This window comes from Garra rufa, chromosome 25, assembly GCF_049309525.1.
Source record: "Garra rufa chromosome 25, GarRuf1.0, whole genome shotgun sequence".
Lineage (NCBI taxonomy): Eukaryota > Metazoa > Chordata > Actinopteri > Cypriniformes > Cyprinidae > Garra > Garra rufa.
The window spans coordinates 19,180,731-19,201,617 of NC_133385.1; the positions used below are offsets into that span (position 1 = coordinate 19,180,731).

A 20,887-nucleotide genomic window follows, 5' to 3' on the forward strand; every position below is an offset into this window, starting at 1 on the left:
TATTTAGCAAAACTTTTTTTTTTTTCTAAAAAAAAAAAAAAAAATGTACAATGTGTATATACTTTTTGACCTCAAATGCTCGTCTTGTCTAGCTCTGCCTGTACTCTTGTGTATTCCAGTTCAAGACAGTTAGGGTAGGTTGAAAAACTCCAGCTTTTAGTCCTACATCACTGCAGAAGTACCCAGTGTTTACAAAATTAACATGCAAAGATCAAACGCCCTTTACAAAAAAAGGTAAAATGGCAATGTTTTTTGAATTTGGAGAAGAAAATGAGGCTGATGCTAACAGTCTTGAACCAGAGTACATGTGGAGCTAGAGACATGAAAAGTATAAAAATTGTAGAAAATACCTAATCATATTGCTGAATAAGACCCTTCTTCATTGGCTGAGATCATTTAGAGACATTTGAAGCTGCATTTTGGAAGTTCAAACTCGCAGGCACCATAGAAATCTACTATATGGAGAGAAATCCTGAAATGTTTACCTCAATTTCTGTACAACTGAAGAAAGACAGACATGAACATCTTAGATGACAAGGGGTGAGTAAATTATCTGTACATTTTTGTTCTAAAAAAAGTGAACTCCATTAAGGTGAACTTTTTTTGTGTCACTGATCATTCAGATGGAGACAATCTGTGAGTTTCATATTAATTTAGTTTGCAGATTTATTTGTGACCCCTGGTATCACAAAACCAGTCATGAGGGTCAATATTTAGAAATATTTAAAATCTAAATAAAACTTTCTATTGATGTATGGTCTGTTTGAATAGTACAATATTTGGCAGAGATACAACTCATTGAAAATCTGGAATCTGAGAGAGCAAAAAATTTTTAAAATATTGTGAAAATCGCCAAATAAAGTTCTTAAAAATGCATATTACTAATCAAAAGTTGTGTTTCGATATATTTAAAGCAGGAAACGTACAAAATATCTTAATGGAACATGATCTTTCCTTAATAGACTAATGATTTTTGGCATAAAAGAAAAATCTATAATTTTAGGATTTCCAGGGCAAGAATCTTGACATTCAAACATTCCTGTTTGTTCTTATTTTCCAGTCAGGTGAAATATTAGGCTAATATCTTTATACTGCTCATACGTATCTTTACCACCTATTAACTTTAATTTGCCAAAATATTGTGCCCTTTCCTGCTTACTAAGTCCTCTATATGATATAGCAGCTTCCACATCTTTTTTTCCATGGTTTAGACAGCATAAATTAGCAGAACAGAATATTCATTACAATAACCGTGCAATCCATGCTGTTGTTAACATCTGAGTATCGCCAATATGGCTGCGCATCCGGGTAACTGACCAAATCGTGACGTAAGTCAATTTCACCAAGCTGACTACTCACTAAAAACTCCACAGATCATGTTTTTGTGCCATTTTAAGTCTTATTTTGACGTAACAAAGTGGTTTTATGTAGGGTGACCATATTCTGAGAATCCAAAAAGAGGACACCCTCCCCAGGATGGGCTTGACTCTCCTCAAACCTCAACCCTCAGACAGGTACCTCAGAATAATGCTGGTGGGAAGTGGCTGCATTTAAAGTGTTGAGTTAATGACGGTCAGTGAAATGAGGTAAAAAACCTGGACATTTTATGATATTTTACAAAATCCCCCCGGACATAATTTTATAGCCAAAAAGGAGGACGTATGGTCACCCTATTTTATGTAATGTGTGAGTTGTTTACTTACTTTCTTAACTCAGTCTTCCCATTAACGCTAATATATTGTTCATATGAACACGTACGAACACAAGAGGCGGGATTTATTGCATGAACCAGTCACAGCCGAATATAACTAGTCACATCCAATCATATCGCAATGGAGGCATTGCCTCCTCTCACTTGACTTTCCCCCATTCATTCTCAATTACCCCCCACCAAACTCACCGCACGCTTTAGGGAGTCTGTTAAAACTCAATGGGCTTAGAGGAAGCAAGAGAGATACAGACTCTTGCTGTAACTTCACCTGCTGGTGTCGCTGTTAAACAATTGTTAAAGTGATTTATACACTTTTCAATGTTATATTTTGTAATACTGGCGTTGTTTCATTTTTGTACTTTTGTATGATTTTTTTTTCTAATCCAACATTTTGAGGAGACTCTACCTTCCTTGCCTCCTCAGATGAAACACCCCTCAAAAGTTGCACTGAATGAACCACCTTAACGTTCCACAAAAGCACACAATCTGAACCGTAAGATTCAAAAATGTATTTTTTTTTTTAAAGGAAAATGTACAGCATACAAAATGAAAAACATACAAACCATACAGTCTCCAAATTCAGTTACATTATATCAGCTGAAGGCTTTTCGGTCTTGTCAACTACAGAATGCCACGGCAGCACGAATGTTTGTGAAACCCGTTCATTAAGATGTAGGTTTGGTGAGTTGTTGCAAGCGCTGCAGGATGCTCTTCTGACCGTAACGCACATGCAGAGCTCTCCTCTCTCGGCTGCTGAGTTCAGCCAGAGCTCCCTGATCCTCCAGCCGCCTCCTGTCCGTCTCTACATCCTCAGAGTAAGAATTCAGCGTCAGAGCAGCGGCTGTGTGCAGAAGACATTTCCACTCTGTTGACAACCCCATCAGTCCATCGAAACTCAGAGCCTGCTCCATTTTATCATCCTCATCCTCTTCATCTTCCTCCCAGCCTTCGTTTTCACGGAACTCCTTGAAATCTTGCAAGGGCATGCACAGAACCTACTCAGAAACAAATATACATTACTTTCCTAAAACAGGTAATATACTAACAAATGTATTTTATTTATACTATCAGTCAAAAGTTTTTGAACAGTGAGACTTTTAATATTTTTAAGTCTCTTTTGCTGGCCAAGCCTGCATTTATTTGATCCACAGTACAGCAAAAACTGTACAATTTTTAATGTTTACTATTCTAAATAAGCGTTTTCTATCTGAATATATTTAAAAATGCGATTTCAAAGCTGAATTTTTAGCATCATTACTCCAGTCACATGATCCTTCAAAAATCATTCTAATATCCTGATTTGCTGTTGAAAAAAGCATTTATGTTGAAAACAGCTGAGTAGAATTGTTTCAGGTTTCTTTGATGAGTAGAAAGTTCAAAAGAACAGCATTTATCTGAAATAAAAATCTTTTGTAACATTACGTCTTTATCATCACTTTTGAACAATTTTTTCCAAGCTTTTGATTGGTATAGTGTATAATGTTACAAAATATTTGATTTCAGATAAATGCTGATTTTTGGATCATTCTATTCATCAGAGAATCCTGATCAAATGTACTGAACTTTTTAAAATATTGATAATATTAATAAAAAATGTTTCTTGAGCAGCAAATCAGCATATCAGAATGATTTCTGGAGGATTGTGTGATACTAAAGAGTGGAGTAATGATGTTGAAAATGTTGCTTTGATCACAGGTTTAAACTAGAAAACTGTTATTTTAAATAGTGAAAACATTTAAAAAATTTAGAGTTTTTGCTATACTTTTGATCAAATAAATGCAGGCTTAGTGAGCAGAAGAGACTTCTTTAAAAAGCATTAAAAATCTTTTGACCGGTAGTGTACTTTTTGCCATGTGGATAAAATGGTTACCTTTAATGTCGTGTAGAGCTCACTGTAAGTAAGTGAGCCTGATTGTCCGAAGATGAAGACCCCTTTCTCTCCGACAAACTCCATCTCACACAACATGTTCCATTTGTCCACTAAGATCTTTTGATCTGCTTCACTTTGTGCCGCTGCAATTGCAATAAAAACTGTTTTTGTAAAGTATTTCTTGTGTCAAGTAACTGACTTTCTATAGACATCTACAAAGTCAGACCTTGCACTGCTGCTTTGTACACACTGGACATCTGTATATCTGCAGTATCGTTGCAATTGGTAGGAAACGGCTCTGCAAAGCCATACATGTGCAGGAGCTGCCAGTTTGCCATCTGTCCATAGGTGTTAAAGACCTCCTCGCCCTTTTTAATGTCACGTACGGACACCATCTTCAAACACTCCTGTGCACAACCGAGTGAACATGTAAGATGAGATTTTTATGCATCAAGCTTAAAAAAAACAATACATATCCACTACATACGGGTGTATATTCCAGATTGGCGTTGTGCTTGGAAACGTGATTCAACATGTCAGCCATGGGCACCATCATTGGAAGATTAGGCTCTTTTTCTTCTTCTTCATCCTCATCTTCTACAGGCTCTTGAAAACTGAAATTTTACAAACAAATTAAGGAATGCATTGATATTCATTTAACCAAATCCAATAGTTCGTTGATATCTCACCTATAGGCCATTACAAATGCTACCAGGCTCTTGTAGAGCTCCAACGTGTGCTTCTCAGGGTCCCACAAGTCAGGATGGGACTTCATGAAAGGAAGAACAATGTTATTGTACTCATCCTGAAGTTTTTTCAGATCCATTTTGACAGCTTCAGGAATTCCTGTGCCTTTCAGGAGTTTATCTCGCTCCTCCTCGGACCTTCAAAACAGAGACATAAAAAACTAAAGCATCCTTGAAGGATATCTTTAAGGTCAGCAGATATATTCACAGCAAAACCTACCAGAACATGGGTTGATCCAGTGTCCTAAAGTCTGGCCAGAGAGACAAATATGGTTTCCAGTGGGATTGTGGGCATGTGTACTCATATAGGAGACCCAGAAGAAGAGGAACCCAGCCTGATGCGCTCTCCAATAATTTCTTTCCTATAGACAACATATGGTTACACTGGCTTGCGAAAGTATTCATACCCCTTAATTTTTCACGTTTTGTTATGTTGCTGCCTCATGTTAAACGTCTTTAAATGACTTTTTTTCCACATCGATCTACACTCCATAAATCATAATGACAAGGCAAAAACAGAACTGTCAAAACCTTTTAAATTAAAAAAAAAAAACTCAAATAAGTACATTGCTAAGTAAGCACCTTTACAGGCTCAAGTAGGATTACAAGGTAGGATTACAATAAACCTTAACGTTCTTATACCTTCCTCAAGGACCTTTTTAACTTTAGTGGTGCCCTGATGCAGGAGAACCTCTCTGGGTATGCTGAACAAGACGTGGCCCTCTTCAATGTCCTCTTTGGCAAGCATGCCATATTCTGCTGCAGTACCCTCATTACTTAAGTATACCTAAAGAAATTAATATTCGTTGTGGTAAATATCTTCAAGTTCAGTGTTTTATCATCATAACAAAAGCTTGTTTAATTATACATTTTAAAATAAAACAAATACAGATGAAAAACGTAAACGTAAAAAGGTAAACAAGATGAGAAACGTTGACTTCACAACTGAATATGAAGTACTTGAAGTTGAAGAACTTGAAAATGACCAAAGAACATGTTTTTGCTAAAACTATAAAATATAAAAGTAAAAGCTAATTCAAACTGTTTATAAATATTCTATACTGTGTAATACCCTATATCTATTATAATACATACCTTATCGCTAAGGGTCAGCTTCACACTATCGCACCACAGCAAGAAGTTTTTCAAGGGGTCCAGCACACAGTTCTCATCATCTGTCTGAAACACACATGATGCTGAAGGCTCATCATGATTAAGCAAAATAACTGTGTTTCAAGCTAGAGGCTTGAATTTCTGAATCTAAACTATGAATTATAATAATTGTCATTATTAATAGTTTGAGGAAACGTGTTTTTTACCTTTGGTCTTTTTGCATCTGTCGCCATCCTTTTTAAAACGCAAGCTCGTTAGCGGGATATTAAAATGTATATTGTTTTATAGTGACAACCACATAAGAATATAGTTATGATTATATTCTATGTGCCTCCATGTGAGCAGCTTCGGTCAATTCTTCTTCTTTCACTGTCTGCAGAAACAATCATGTGCATACGGCGCCCCCTACTATTGGAATACTACTACTACTACTGCTGCTGCTACTACTACGGCTACTACTGCTACTGTAGAATAAAAAAGAAGTAATAATAATAAATAGTCAACATAACTCTCGATATAACATAATATAATTCCTAATCCCTCATTAAAAATGTAGACTTTAAAACGAAGCTTGATTCTGGCTGTGAAATACAGTCAAACCCAAATTCATTTAGACACCTTAAAAACTCCTCACATTATCACAGTTTATTTGCTATAGTTTAAAAAATAGTAATGAAATATGACAAGAACTCAAAAGTTCAACTGTGTCAGAACAAATTCATCTTGATTATGTCAGATAACTTTGATAGAAAGGTATTTATAGCCTACTTTGATAGAAATGTATTTAACAAAACATGGTCAGGTCAAAGTCAAAATAAATTTCTGGTCCTATTTATTTATTTATTTATTTATTTTATCAATTTTACCGGTGAGGACCTGAAACTAAATTTATTATTATGCATTACTCATGTGTCTTAAAATAATTTTCTAAGCAAACACAAACATAAATTCACTCTGACAATACAATAAAGCATATAAACAGGGACAATGTTATCTTAGCAACAATGGCATAAAGGCCTCAGGCTTCTCAAGCCAGGCCTGCTCATTCAGGAAGTAAGAAGCTGGGTTAAACTCTTAAGGAAACTTCCACTTGTCCTTCTCAAACAGCACAGAAGAGTGGTTGGGAATAATGAGAGTTCACTGTATTTTCCTGTGACCTTTCATCATTCAATAAGGATTTCACGTGCATATATTGTATAAACACCTTACTGATTCAACATGCTATAATTCCCATATGTGGCATTCTTATACTTCCTGTTTGGCATTATATCATAGTTTTGATGACTGGTGTGTGTATAAAAAGTAGATCAAAATTAGAGAACAACCTGCAATTTCCTAAAATTCAAGGTCATTGCATAATTTTATTTTTTTCTAACAGGAGTAGAAGGGCATATTTTATAAATGTATTGTATTTTGAAGCTCAGTATTAAAAACTTAAATGAGATATCTGAAAAAGAACTCTGATCAAAATTAAAGAACACTTAGCGATACCTCAAAGTTAATGGTGTTAATCTGGCACCTGGTGCTAATTTCCGTAAATATATGACAAACCCTATTTAACTGGCAGCATTCCTCCAATTTTTACTGAGATTGCAAGATGGTGGGCTGCTCTAAGGTGACTGAAACCCTGTGACAGGAAGTGGTTCAGATAAAGGCCAAAGCGATAACACTTTTAGCGATAACTATGTGGTCATCCACATAAGACAAGTGCACAAGAAGACAGGATAATGCAGAGACTCTAAATGGGAAATGGGTTCAACACTGCAGCTGAAATTGCTTGCCAATTCATTGTTGAACAGTAAAGAGATCAAGCCTCTCATCAACAGAAAGAATCAAATGGCTAGACTAACCTTTGCTGAGGAGCTTGTTGTGTAGAGAGAGAACTAGTTCAAAGTTCACTTTAGTAATGAGAGCAAGTGTAATTTATTTGGGTCTCATGGGAAACATTTTGTTCAGCGTCAAACTGAGGAAAGACTTAAAGGGATAGTTTACCCAAAAATGAAAATTTTATGTTTATCTGCTTACCCCCAGGGCATCCAATATGTAGGTGACTTTGTTTCTTCAGTAGAACTCAAACAAAGGTTTTTAATTTAAACAGTTGCAGTCTGTCAGTCATATAATGGCAGCCGGATGTTGTGAACACGCTCGGGACAGTTGAACATTGTGTTGGATCAAAAAGATGGTAAAAGATTATATAAATACTGTTCAGTTTCTTGCACAGACCAATCATTTTGTGTCTTAACACCTCAGTGTATCCTCACGAGCCACAGGGTTTAATTTGGTTTTGTCTGTGTATGTTTTTTTGACTCTCAAAGCTGTGGATCCCATTGACTGTCATTATATGACTGACAGACTGCAACGGTTTGAGTTAAAAATCTTTGTTTGTGTTCTACTGAAGAAACAAAGTCACCTACATCTTGGATGCCCTGGGGGTAAGCAGATAAACATTTCATTTCATTCCCATTTTCATTTTTGGGTGAACTATCCTTTAAAGCCCAAGTGCATAAAGAAGAACTTGAGCAATGAAGCAATGAAAAAAAAAATCAAGTATTTATAGATACTAGATACAGTTCTCTAAATTTGATCTCCACTGTATTTTGGACAAGGTGTGGAGAAAGAAAGAATGGATGAATGGAAGCCACAGTCCTCTCCTGCATTCATCACATAAACAAAAACAACACACTTTGTCACTGACATTTAACAGCTTGATTAGGTCTTTATTATGTTCTTCCATGAAGAAATTTTTTATATATTTTGGTTCCAGAAATATTTTCCATTCATTTTCCATTAAACTTTATTTTCTTAAGCAAAGTGCTTATTTAAAGACAATACTTTAGGTTTATCAAATTATATTCTGTATAGGCAGGGAAAGTATTTGGCATCATGATTTACTGTTTAACGGTCTCTCTATGTCTTATATGCATTCTGTAGGGTTTGGGCGACATTGTGATCCCATATACTGGGGTGTAATCCGGTTCCCCGCCATCCTTAGGCCACACAAACTGGAAACGACGCAGCAGAGTGACGAAGACCAGGAAGAGCTCCATACGTGCAAGACCCTCACCGAGACACACTCGAGGACCTGTAAAACACAAATGATGATGCTCACAGAGCGGGTTTGGATTAGATTTCTGAATACAATTCTGAACGGTTACCTGTAGAGAAGGGTATAAAGGCCTCAGGCTTCTCAAACTGGCCTTGCTCATTCAGGAAGTTGGCTGGGTTGAATTCATGAGGAAACTTCCACTGACCTTCTTCTTTTAGTACAGTAGAGAGGTTGGGAATGATCACAGTTCCCTAACCAACGAGAAACAGCTTGAATTTGTTCTGAAGAACTAAAAACTAGGTTTCTAGGCAGGTTTCCTCACCTTCGGGATGTTGTAGCCCATCAGCGTGGTGTCTCTGGTGGTGCAGTGAAACACACTTAGCGGTACAGTGCTAGCAACACGCTGAACCTCGTGAATCACAGCCATTGTGTACGGCATATTGTGTCTGTCCTCATACGACGCGTGATCTTTACTTTCCAGAACCTCATCAATCTCTTTTTGACATTTTGCTGGTGAGTAAACAAGGCCATGTTTGTCTAAGTTTAAGGAGTTAGCTTTGCTAATAAACTCCTGAGTAAGTTAGTTTACAAGTTTACAACGTTCAATTAAACAATAGACAAGGATCAAATTAGCAATATGAAGTGTATTTGCAATGGCTGTTCTAGTGTCATGCAGCCAGCTAGTAGTTTTCAGGTCTGAAGGTACTTCATTGTCTACAGTTGCCATATTTAGCATTATGATCTGTTTTTGCTTTGCATTAAGCCAAAATCAATGTCTGCTTTTTAAACAAACCTTGAACCTCTGGGTAGTTCATGAGGTAGAGAAATGCACTGAGGAGGGTGTTGGATGTGGTATCAGTCCCTGCAAAGTGCAAATCCAAAATGTACATGATGAGCTGGTCTTCAGAAAAGGTGGAACCGTCGTTTTTTCTCTGGGGAACATAAGATATTAGCCTACTCATTTGAGTCCCAAACTGTTCTAGTTTTGAAAGTTTTGAAAATCAGTTCAAATGCTTCTGTTTTCTAATGCAACACAATGTTTTTAATTACAAGTTATATATTATCAGCATAACAATTTGTATGAAAAGTATTTTTAGATTTAAATCAGATTGAAGCTCAGATGTTTTTGCTGTGTTTTTGAAAGAAACACGCACCTTATCAAGCTCATCCAGATAGCAGTCGATGAAGTCTCTTGGCTCGCCTGGGACTCTTGTGCGCATGTGTTCGTTGATCAGACTCAAATTCATAGTTTTTAACTTCTGTACATTATCAAATGCTTTTTTGAATGGCAGGGGCAAGATTCTCAGTAAAGGAAGTGTGTCATATATCTGTTGGGAAAAGACATCTTTGACATTTTCACACAATCTTATAAAATGCCCATTCAGTGAAATTAACGTCTGTGTAAAGCAATATTAAATATGTGTTCTGAGTTTGTCACACCACATAAAAATGTTATTAACCACCCATACAAATTTGAATGATAAAAAAACTGCCAAGTAAAGAAAATAGGGTATCAAAATCTTGAAAAAATAAGCAGTATAGAGTGCTTTTGTATCACAACGCTTCATCAATCGGCCATTAGTGGCACTGAACGTAAACAATGTCACTGAACCGAACAAAACTTGCATATTTTGCTGATTGTTGCTTTTAAAAAATGATCAATTATTGTCATGTTTTGGGCTGTACTAATTGGTCAGACTGGAAAAAAATTGGGGTACTGCCAAATTGGTAGACTTCCAAGGGCCCTGACATTTAAAACGAGACATTGAGAACTCAGAAAAAGTAGTTTATTTACAAGAAGATTTATACAGACATTCCCCTTAGTAAAATTACCGGCCACCGCCATCTTGAATTTAGTCACGATAAGTCGAGTGACGAGCAGGAAGGAACTTATCAGGTTATCAACTTATCAGGTTGTAGTTTCCTTCCTGCTCGTCACTCGACTTATCGTGACTAAATTCAAGATGGCGGCGACCGGTAATTTTACTAAGGGGAATGTCTCGTTTTAAATGTCAGGGCCCTTGGAAGTCTACCAATGAAGTGTGGAGCTACTTTGTAACTCGTAAATGGCATAAAACAGTGATTTATTTACATGGCTACTCCAATGCCCTATTCACCCTCATTGACAACCTGTTGTTAGCGTCGGCTAACTGACCCCAGATTTCGGACTGCAGTCGACAAGCCGAGATGAGCTATGAAGGGTAAGTTCACACTCGGTATCATGATTCAACACACTTTAGGTCAATATCACACCGGACTTCTCCTTTAAGAAAAAGGAAAGAAAGAGAGAAAGAAAACTGCAATTGTCAACCTATATTCTCACCATATTCCATGGTCCATTGAGGATCTTTGAAATCTCTGTAATGAACTGGACGTAATGCTGAAGTAATTCATTGCTGTAATCAAAACGGGATCCGAACAGAACCAAGCCGATAACATTTGAGGCAACATTGTGGAACATTTTCTGAGGATTCATAGTTCCTCCTGTGCAAATGTACAGTATATCAGTTAAAAACATTATGGCAGTTGAGAGCTCAACCAATAAGCAACAAAAATTGTTTTTACATATAAATACCAGCATTTTTGTCCAAGTCAGCAACTAAATGTGAGACTTCTCCCAGAATTTTCTCTTCCATGGACTGCTTCCCCAGGCCAAAGTTCCTCAGGGTCATCAGAGCAAAGCGTCTGTGATCCTTCCAATGGGGGCCATAATCGGCCAATATAACACCTTTAGTTAAATTATGACGTTAGTTGTGGAGATTCTGTTTTGTAACATATTTCTGATATAAACCATACTTCTTACAGTGAAATACTACAACAGTTAATTGCCATCCTCGAATTTGATTGAGTAAGCAGCAGCATTCCAAAACATTGATATTCCAACAACAAAATGGCTTTTGTCTGTGATTGCGCAATCCAGATAAACTTTTAGTTTGTGTATAGGTGGTGTATAGCATAAATGAAAATCAGAAAGTAACTGTGGAAAGATGTCAGTACACACAATTTTTCAAGTTAAAGTCCACTGATGTTAATTTGCTCTTCTGTCTGGTTTGTTTGTTGGACAAAATAGCAAATTTCCCTTTATGATTGACTGTCAATCAAACTCCCAACTATCAATTGGCTTTCGCGGTGCACACACCATAAGAAAGTATGCAGAGACAAATCACTGTCGCAACTTATGTACTCAACCATTCGTTTAAAATTCATTTAGGAAAGACACCATTGCTGCACATCTGCTTTGACTAGTTGTGGAGCTATGTAATTGGCAGTATTGTGTCTAGCAAGTCAGCCTAACTCAAAAACAGATTCTTTACTGAACTGTTCTATAAAAGCATCTCACTCATGAGATTGTGACTGTATTACTACTTAGCTGTTATCTTGCACAGTTTGTAGCATGAGTTTATTACCTTTATTCTCTGTGAGATGATTGATCATGAAGTCTTGTGGCCGTCCTGAAAAGTCTTGAGCCTTCGTTACCAAAGCTTCCTTAATAACATCAAAGCTATTTAGAAAAACAGTTGGTTTTGATCCAGTATAGAAGCTGAAAATGTTCCCATATTTTTCTGCAAACTTAAAATATTGGAAAATTAGTTTTGCAAACAAGAAAAATAGAAACATTTAAGCTTCAGATGATAAAAGGAAAAGCCATACTTGTTCAAAATCCTTCAAAGGATTGGCCATATTCACATGAAGCAGATTCCCGAATAAAGGGACAGGAGGAGGTCCGGGAGGAAAATTCTTCAGCCTCTGGATCCGCACGAAGAGGAAAACGAAGAAGATGCATGCCCACACGAGAATCAAAGAGCCCAGCATGCTGACTAGATGTCCAGCTGTTGTCCCTCTAGTTGTGCTCAAGCAAAAGAAGCCTATGAACTTTGATCACTCAGTCTTATAGTACATCGCCTATCTGAACAAATATTATGGCTGTGTTCCAGGAAAGATAAAATGAACCCAGGCAAACAAAAACTGGTCAGCATTTTGTGTGTCTATATTCACCTGGCTCCAACTGGCTTGAATTTTATAGATCCCTTCAGAATAGAGTCTATATATCCAGTTTATTAGGTCTATGAACCAAAGGCTCACTTTCAAGGGCAAATGCATTTTTTTTATAACTGCTGGTTAAACAATAGTTTTGAAAACCCCAATTCAGTATCTCAGACAATTAGAATATTACTTAAGACCAATACAAAGAAAGGATTTTTAGAAATCTTGGCCAACTGAAAAGTATGAACATGAAAAGTATGAGCACGTACAGCACTCAATACTTAGTTGGGGCTCCTTTTGCCTGAATTACTGCAGCAATGCGGCGTGGCATTGAGTCGATCAGTCTGTGGCACTGTTCAGGTGTTATTAGAGCCCAACTTGCTCTGATAGTGGCCTTCAGCTCTTCTGCATTGTTGGGTCTGGCATATCGCATCTTCAGGCGAGTTTGCTGGCCAATTAAGAACAGGGATACCATGGTCCTTAAACCAGGTACTGGTACACAGCAAAAAGGGCAGAGTTAAATTAACTCTCCAGGGAGTTTATATGAGTCCACTCTCAAAAGTGTTAAGTGTTAAAATCAGAGAGTTAAATTAACACTGAAGCAGAGTTAAAGTTAATGAGATAATTAGTGATTAATTAAGTGATGATTGATCATTATTGAAGACACCTGATGTTAACAAGCAGAATTGCCAAAGGAGAAAATCACATTTTTTAAGCAACCATTATAGTGGTCAGTGTTTGCATTAGTTGGGGATCTTGACCCTTACATCTTTAACATTACATCTTGCTGGGCTGCTTTATTTGGGGGAAAACAACCAGACAAGTCATCAGGGGGTGATGGTTATGTTTTAGTGTAATCATTGCTTGACCTGAGTCATTGAACTCAATTTAGAAACAAATCTCTAAGTTATTTTCCATTAAAGGAACTGTAACTCATAGATAAGCTTCTAAAAGAGTTCAGTCTAATAACTGTTGTATATATTTAGTCTCATGAGTCCACAACAAACAAATCTCTCCATCTTTCTTTAAAATATATTCTGGAAGAATTTCTCATAATTCAAAATCTGACTGTTTAGACACACACAGATATCAAGAACCAGCGTATGAATCTCAGGAACGGTGACAAATGACGTGTTCAGATAAACAGATCAACTCTGAACTCTCATAATTTATCCATACCGCAATGCATGATGGGAGTCATGGATGAGTTCTGATTGGCTACAGCACGCTTTTTGATGGTCACCGTTGTTGTGGTTCTCACACTGATTCTTCATGTCTGTGTGTCTTAACTGGTATATATATATTTTTTTTGTCTGTATAGACTTTGATCAAAATACTTTTTATTTACATATCTGTCTGATTAAAGATGTGATTCTCATTTATAGAGTCTATGTAACCAGTGATAAAAACCATAGTCTAATACTTCACAAAGAAATCTTGAAATCCTGACTGCCTTTAGTCTGGCTGTTATAACACTGCTACAGCAGCCAAATAAGATCAGATTTTACAAACGTTAAGTTCAAGAGCCCAACTAATGCAAACACTGACCACTGTAATGGTTTCTTAAAAAATTAGATTTTCTCCTTTGGTGATTCTGCTTATTAACATCAGGTGTCTTCAATAATGATCAATCATCACTTTGTTAATCACCTAATTATCTTCTTAACTTTAACTCTGCTTCAGTGTTAATTTAACTCTCTGATTTTAACACTTAACACTTTTGAGAGTGGACTCATATAAACTCCCTGGAGAGTTAATTTAACTCTGCTCTTTTTGCTGTGTAGCTTTGGCACTGTGTGCAGGTGCCAAGTTCTGTTGGAAAATTAAGTCTGCATCTCCATAAAGTTGGTTAGCAGCAGGAAGTATGAAGTGCTCTAAAATGTCCTGGTATACAGCTGCGTTGACCTTGGACCTCAGAAAACACAGTGGACCAACACCAGCAGATGACATGGCACCCCAAACCATCACTGACTGTGGGAACTTTACACTGGATCTCAAGCAACGTGGATCCTGTGCCTCTCCTCTCTTCCTCCAGACTCTGGGACCCTGATTTCCAAAGGAAATGCAAAATTTACTTTCATCAGAGAACATAACTTTGGACCACTCAACAGCAGTTCAGTCCTTTTTGTCTTTAGCCCAGGCGAGATGCTTCTGACGCTGTCTGTTGTTCAAGAGTGGCTTGACACAAAGAATGCGACCGCTGAAACCCATGTCTTGCATACATCTGTGCGTAGTGGTTCTTGAAGCACTGACTCCAGCTGCAGTCCACTCATTGTGAATCTCCCCCACATTTTTGGGTTTTGTTTCTCTCCAGGGTTGCGGTTATCCCTATTGCTTGTACACTTTTTTCTACCACATATTTTCCTTCCCTTCGCCTCTCTATTAATGTGCTTGGACACAGAGCTCTGTGAACAGCCAGCCTCTTTTGCAATGACCTTTTGTGTCTTGCCCTCCTTGTGCAAGGTGTCAATGGTCGTCTTTTTCGTCTAATTTTCTGAGATACTGAATTGGGGTTTTCATTAGTTGTCAGTTATAATCATCAAAATTAAAAGAAATAAACACTTGAAATATATCAGTCTGTGTGGAATGAATGTATACAATATACAAGTTTCACTTATTGAATGAAATTAGATCAACTTTTTGAAGATATTCTAATTATATGACCAGCACCTGTATATGGTTCGTTAGGATAGGACCAAATCTGGAATCTGAGGGTGCAAAAAAAAAAAAAAAAAAAAATATTGAGAAGAAGTATGAAGAGAGGAAGTTCTTAGCAATGCATATTACTAATCAAAAATTACGTTTTGATATATTTCTGGTAGGAAATTACCAAATATCTTCATGGAACATGATCTTTACTTAATATATAATGATTTTCGGCATAAAAGAAAAATAATTTTGACCCATACAATGTATTGTTGGACCGGTTTTGTGTTCCAGGGTCACATGTTTATTTTATTTTCACTTTATACTTTTTTCTCAGTGTTTTCTATATCTATTTTAGTTCTAGTTTTTCATTTAATTTCATTTTTGATAATGATAAAACACACACACAACTGGCATAATATAATATTTCGTAAAAGGTTTTTTATTCAAGGACTGCCTTTTCAGTTTATTTTATATTGTATATGACCAGTCATAATACATACTGTTATTAAAATACATCAAAACATCTTTGCAACATACATCTGTCAAAATCTGACAGTCTCTCTGCGTCTGATGTGCATTCTATAGGGTTTGGGGGTGAGAGTGACTCCATATACTGGAGTGTAATCTGGTTTCCCGGCATCCTCAGGCCACACAAACTGAAAACGGCGCAGCAGAGTCACCATGGCCAGAAAGAGCTCCATACGTGCAAGACCCTCACCGAGACACACGCGAGGACCTGTACAAGACACGTGTGCGTATATGATTTACAAAACACACTCAAACAGGCTAAACCTTTGCATTTATTCGACTCTGAACCGTTACCTGCAGAAAATGGCATGAAGGCCTCAGGCTTCACAAACTGGCCTTGCTCATTCAGGAAGTTGGCTGGGTTAAATTCATGAGGAAACTTCCACTGGCGTTCATCTTTTAGTACAGAAGTGAGGTTGGGAATAACAAAAGTTCCCTACAGAAGAAAAAGAGATTATATTAGGATTTTAAAAGAGTGAAACTCTCCTTATATGAAGGTTTACTCACCTTTGGGATGTTGTAGCCCATCAGCGTGGTGTCTCTGGTGGTGCAGTGAAACACACTTAGTGGTACAGTGCTAGCAACACGTTGAACCTCGTGAATCACAGCCATTGTGTACGGCATATTGTGTCTGTCCTCATACGACACATGATCTTTATCCTCCAGAACCTCATCAATCTCTTTTTGACATCTCGCTGGTGAAATAAAAAGTTGTGTTTAAGATAAAACCATTGATCAAGTGGATTTTACATTTTTGGATAAACCAAACACAGACCTTGAACCTCTGGGTGGGTCATGAGATATAGAAATGCAGTAAGGAGGGTGTTAGATGTGGTATCAGTCCCTGCAAAGTGCAAATCTAGAATGGACAGGATAAGCTGAGCTTCAGAAAACGAGGAACCATCGTTTCCTCTCTGGTGAAGTTAAAATAAAACAATGATTAGAGATGGCAAAAGTAATGTAAATGTCAAAATATAAGAAGTGGTCATGCACAATTAATTGTAAGACCTTTGTCCGTCTTTGGAACACAAATTAAGATATTTTTGATGAAATCTGAAAGCTATCTCTAACCCTCATTAGACAGCAAGGGTCCACATTCAAGGTGCAGAAAGGTACCAAGAACATCGACAAAATAGTCAATGTGACATTAGTGGTTCAACTAAGAATTGTTAAATAAAGTTGTTATTTTAGTTCTTTGGTGCACAAAAAGTATTCTCGTAGCTTCGTCAAATTACGATTGAACCACTGATGTCATATGGACTCTTTTAACAATTTCCTTACCTTTCAGGGTCTTAAACTTGGTAGTTTCATTGCTGTCTATGCAGGGTCAGAAATCTGTCGGATTTCATCAAAAATATCTTAATTTGTGTTCAGACTTATGGGTTTGGAATGACATGAGGGTGAGTAATTAATGACAAAATTTTTATTTTTGGGTGAACTAACCCTTTAAATATCCAGTATATATCGATAAATCTCTAATATCAACGATAATCCATATGGTACCAATATTGTGCATTCCTAAAAAATGCAATCCCATATACACACACACCTTATCAAGCTCATCTAAATAACAGTCAATGAAGTCTCTTGGCTCTCCTGGGACTCTTGTCTTTTTGTGCTCGTTGACCAGTTGTGTAGACATTTCTCTGGCCTTCTTGGCATTTATAAAGGCCTTCTTAAAGGGCAGGGGAAGACTTCTCACCACTGGAAATGTATCGTATATCTGCAATAAAATAGAAAACATTTCTTTATAAAAACCCAAAATAGCACTGGTAAAAATGCTGTTTATTTTAAAGGGATAGTTACCCAAAAATGGGTGCATGTGTCGTAGGAACTCTCTAAAATGGCACTATGGTAGTAATGCAGAAGATTTCCTGTAGCTTTCTTAAAATTACGGTGAAACCACTTGTCAAAATGTCAATGTCAAATAGACTAGTTTGTTGATGTTCTTGGTACCTTTCTGGACCTTGAACATGGTAGGACCGTCTATGAAGGGTCAGAAAGCTCTCGGATTTCATCAAAAAATATCTTAATTTGTGTTCCAAAGATGAATAAAGGTTTTACGGGTTTGGAACAACATGAGGGTGAGTAATTAATAACAGAATTTTCATTTTTGGGTGAACAATCCCTTTAAATCTCTTTATATGTCATATAATCCTAGAACTTTAATGTGAACAATTATTTCTGTTTTAGACTTCTCTGAATATGCATTTTAACAGCTTTGAATATAATTCTTTCAAAGATAAACTGATAAAATGCCTCACCATGGCCCATGGTCCATTGGCAATCTTTGAATTCTCTGTGAAGAGGTGAATGAATAGCTTGAGGAACTCATCATCATAATCATAACGGGATCCAAATAGAACAACACAGATGATATTTGACGCAGCATTGTGGAACATAGTGTGAGGGTCAAAGGAGCTTCCTGCACAAACACAATGTATATCAATCTGAATGTCAAATCAAAAAGATACAGATATAGTTGAAGTCAAAAGTTTACATACACCTTTTGCCAAAATTAAAGGGATCATAAAAAATGCATGTTATTTTTTATTTAGTACTAACCTAAAGGGGATATTTCACATAAAAGACGTACATATAGTCCAGAAAAAAAAAATGCTGAATTTATAGAAATGTCCCTGTTCAAAAGTTTTCATACGCTCAATTTTTAATATTGTGTTACCTGAATGATCCACAGCTGTGTTTTTTTTTTTTTTTTGGTTTAGTGCCTGCTGTTCTTCAGAAGAATCCTTCAGGTCCCACAAATTCTTTGGTTTTTCAGCATTTTTGTCTATTTGAACTCTTTCCAACAATGACTGTATGATTTTGAGATCCATCTTTTCACACTGAGGACAACTGAGGGACTCATATGGGACTATTACAGAAGGTTCAAATTCTCATTGGTGCTCCAGAAGGAAACATGATATATTGAGTGTCTTTAAATTAAGTCAATTTGAAGATCAGGGTAAATTGAACTTATTTTTTATACATGTACATACATGTACCTTCTGTAGCTTCTGACGGGCAGTAGTACTAAATGAAAAAAAATAGGATATTTAGGCAAAAAAAAGAAAAATGTACACATCTTCAATCTGTTCAGAAGTTTACACCCCTGGCTCTTAATGCAAGGTTTTTCCTTCTGGAGCATCAGTGAGCGTTTGAACCTTCTGTAATTGTTGCATATGAGTCCCTCAGTTGTCCTCAGTGTGAAAAGATGGATCTCAAAATCAAGCAGTCATTGTTGGAAAGGGTTCAAATACACAAAAATGCAGAAAAACAGAAAAAATGCAGAAAAAAATGCAGTTTAACTGTTCAGGTCAAACTGTTCAGGTCAAACTGTTCAGGTCAACTATCACTAACAACACAGTATTAAGAATCAAGCATAAGTAAACTTTTAAACAGGGTCATTTTTATAATTTAAATTATTATTTTGTTTTGTGTACTATATGTAAATGTCTTTTGAAATGTGAAATATCTTTTTCAGGTCAGTAGTAAATAAAAAATAACTTTGTAGCATTTTGTATGATCGCTCTTATTTTGGTAAAATAATTAACATTTTGCAGATTCTGCAAGGTGTATGTAAACTTTTGACCTCCACTGTATGTAAGAAAAATAAGCACATTATTACCAACTCTTTCTTCCAATTTGGCAATAATGTGTGAAACCTCTCCCAGAATTCTCTCTTCCATGGACTGCTTCCCCAGACCAAAGTTCCTCAGGATCATCAGAGCAAAGCGTCTGTGTTCTTTCCAACTGGGCCCATAGTCAGACAAAATTACACCTGCGGTAATATGTAAATGTCCTTTAGTGACCTCAATGATACTAAGTGTACATATGTGACCCTGGACCACAAAACCAGTCATAAGGTTAAATTTTACAAAACTGAGATATATACATCACATGAAAGCTCAATAAATAAGCTTTCTATTGGTGTATAGTTTGTTAGGATATGACAATATTTGGTCGAGATACATCAATTTGAAAATCTGGAATCTAAGGGTGCAAAAAAATCAAAATACTGAGAAAATCACCTTTAAAGTTGTCCAAATTAAGTTCTTAACAATGCATATTACTAATCAAAAATTTTATTTTGATAGATTTACAGTAGGAATTTTACAAAAAATCTTAATGTAACATGATCTTTACTTAATTTCCTAATGATTTTTGACATAAAAGAAAAATCAATAATTTTGACCCATACAATGTATTTTTGGCTATTGCTACAAATATACCCCAGCGACTTAAGACTGGTTTTGTGGTCCAGGGTCACATATCAGATAAGATACAAAAAAAACTGCTTTTTGAACTATAAAGGGGACTCAACCTCAGACAAATACTGATTAACCATGGTCTGTACAAAGGTATCAGAGTGAAGGTTCATTTTCAAGTAGACTTACCGCTTCCTTCTGTAACATGGTTGACCATGAGGTCCTGTGGGCGTCCTGCAAAGTCCACAGCCTTGGTAACAAGAGCTTCCTTCAGAACTTCAAAACCATTAAGAAACACCCAAGGTTTTGATCCAATGTACAGGCTGTAAACTTTCCCATAGCGATCTGCAAGCTAAAAAGGTTTAGACATCAGATGTGGCTGCTCACTGTGCAACACATTATCAGATATTTTACAATGCAATGAAATATTGTAAAGTCTTGAAAGCATTCTATACTGATATTCTGAATGTATTTCTTTAGTGATTAATGCTATGTGCAAAGAAAGAATGTAATACTCTACCCTCTCAAAGTCTTTCAAAGGATTGTTGATGTTTAGCTCTAGCAGATTCCCAAATAATGGCAGAGGACGAGGTCCTGGAGGAAAGTTTTTAGGCCTCGGGATTCGGATGAACAGGAACAGGAGGAAGATGCATATCCACAACAGTATCAGAAAGCCCAGCATGCTGACTGATGTCCAGCTGTTACTGCTCTCCTTTCACGTATACACTTAGATAGTAACACACAAGCCCTCCCACTTCAAACACTGAACATTCCCATGATGCCCGTTGCCTAAGGGATCAAAATGAATATATGTATAATAATAACAGAGCTTAATTCTTTTCCAATGTAACAATAAATAGGTTTATGATTCAGTCTTGCCATAATTTATCTATCAATATCTATCTATCTATCTATCTATCTATCTATCTATCTATCTATCTATCTATCTATCTATCTATCTATCTATCAAGTCAGTCAAGTAAAAAAAAAACAATGCCTAAAGATTAAAACACTTCATTAAATAAAAAATCT

At 36.6% G+C, this 20,887-nt stretch overlaps 3 protein-coding genes across 3 annotated transcripts; all 3 read right to left on the bottom strand.

Moving 5' to 3' along the window:
- Window positions 1–2,205: 2,205 nt before the first annotated feature.
- setd6 (SET domain containing 6, protein lysine methyltransferase) lies at window positions 2,206–5,795 on the bottom strand. Its single transcript, XM_073831866.1, has 9 exons — window positions 5,647–5,795; window positions 5,423–5,506; window positions 4,970–5,114; window positions 4,548–4,689; window positions 4,271–4,465; window positions 4,069–4,195; window positions 3,808–3,988; window positions 3,582–3,724; window positions 2,206–2,706 (listed from the first exon to the last, which is right to left on the bottom strand). The coding sequence occupies exons 1-9, from the start codon at window positions 5,671–5,673 to the stop codon at window positions 2,377–2,379; spliced, it is 1,374 nt and encodes a 457-aa protein (XP_073687967.1). The 5' UTR covers window positions 5,674–5,795; the 3' UTR covers window positions 2,206–2,376.
- A 2,336-nt stretch (window positions 5,796–8,131) lies between these two features.
- On the bottom strand, window positions 8,132–12,347 carry LOC141301668 (cytochrome P450 2F2-like). The gene is made up of 9 exons (XM_073831864.1): window positions 12,138–12,347; window positions 11,894–12,056; window positions 11,062–11,214; window positions 10,810–10,970; window positions 9,641–9,814; window positions 9,280–9,418; window positions 8,809–8,996; window positions 8,596–8,737; window positions 8,132–8,522 (listed from the first exon to the last, which is right to left on the bottom strand). Exons 1-9 carry the CDS (start codon window positions 12,297–12,299, stop codon window positions 8,329–8,331), a joined length of 1,476 nt encoding a protein of 491 aa, XP_073687965.1. The 5' UTR covers window positions 12,300–12,347; the 3' UTR covers window positions 8,132–8,328.
- A 3,244-nt stretch (window positions 12,348–15,591) lies between these two features.
- On the bottom strand, window positions 15,592–20,608 carry cyp2x9 (cytochrome P450, family 2, subfamily X, polypeptide 9). The gene is made up of 9 exons (XM_073831865.1): window positions 20,376–20,608; window positions 20,045–20,207; window positions 19,276–19,428; window positions 17,912–18,072; window positions 17,197–17,370; window positions 16,423–16,561; window positions 16,155–16,342; window positions 15,942–16,083; window positions 15,592–15,855 (listed from the first exon to the last, which is right to left on the bottom strand). Exons 1-9 carry the CDS (start codon window positions 20,535–20,537, stop codon window positions 15,662–15,664), a joined length of 1,476 nt encoding a protein of 491 aa, XP_073687966.1. The 5' UTR covers window positions 20,538–20,608; the 3' UTR covers window positions 15,592–15,661.
- Between the last annotated feature and the right edge of the window lie 279 nt (window positions 20,609–20,887).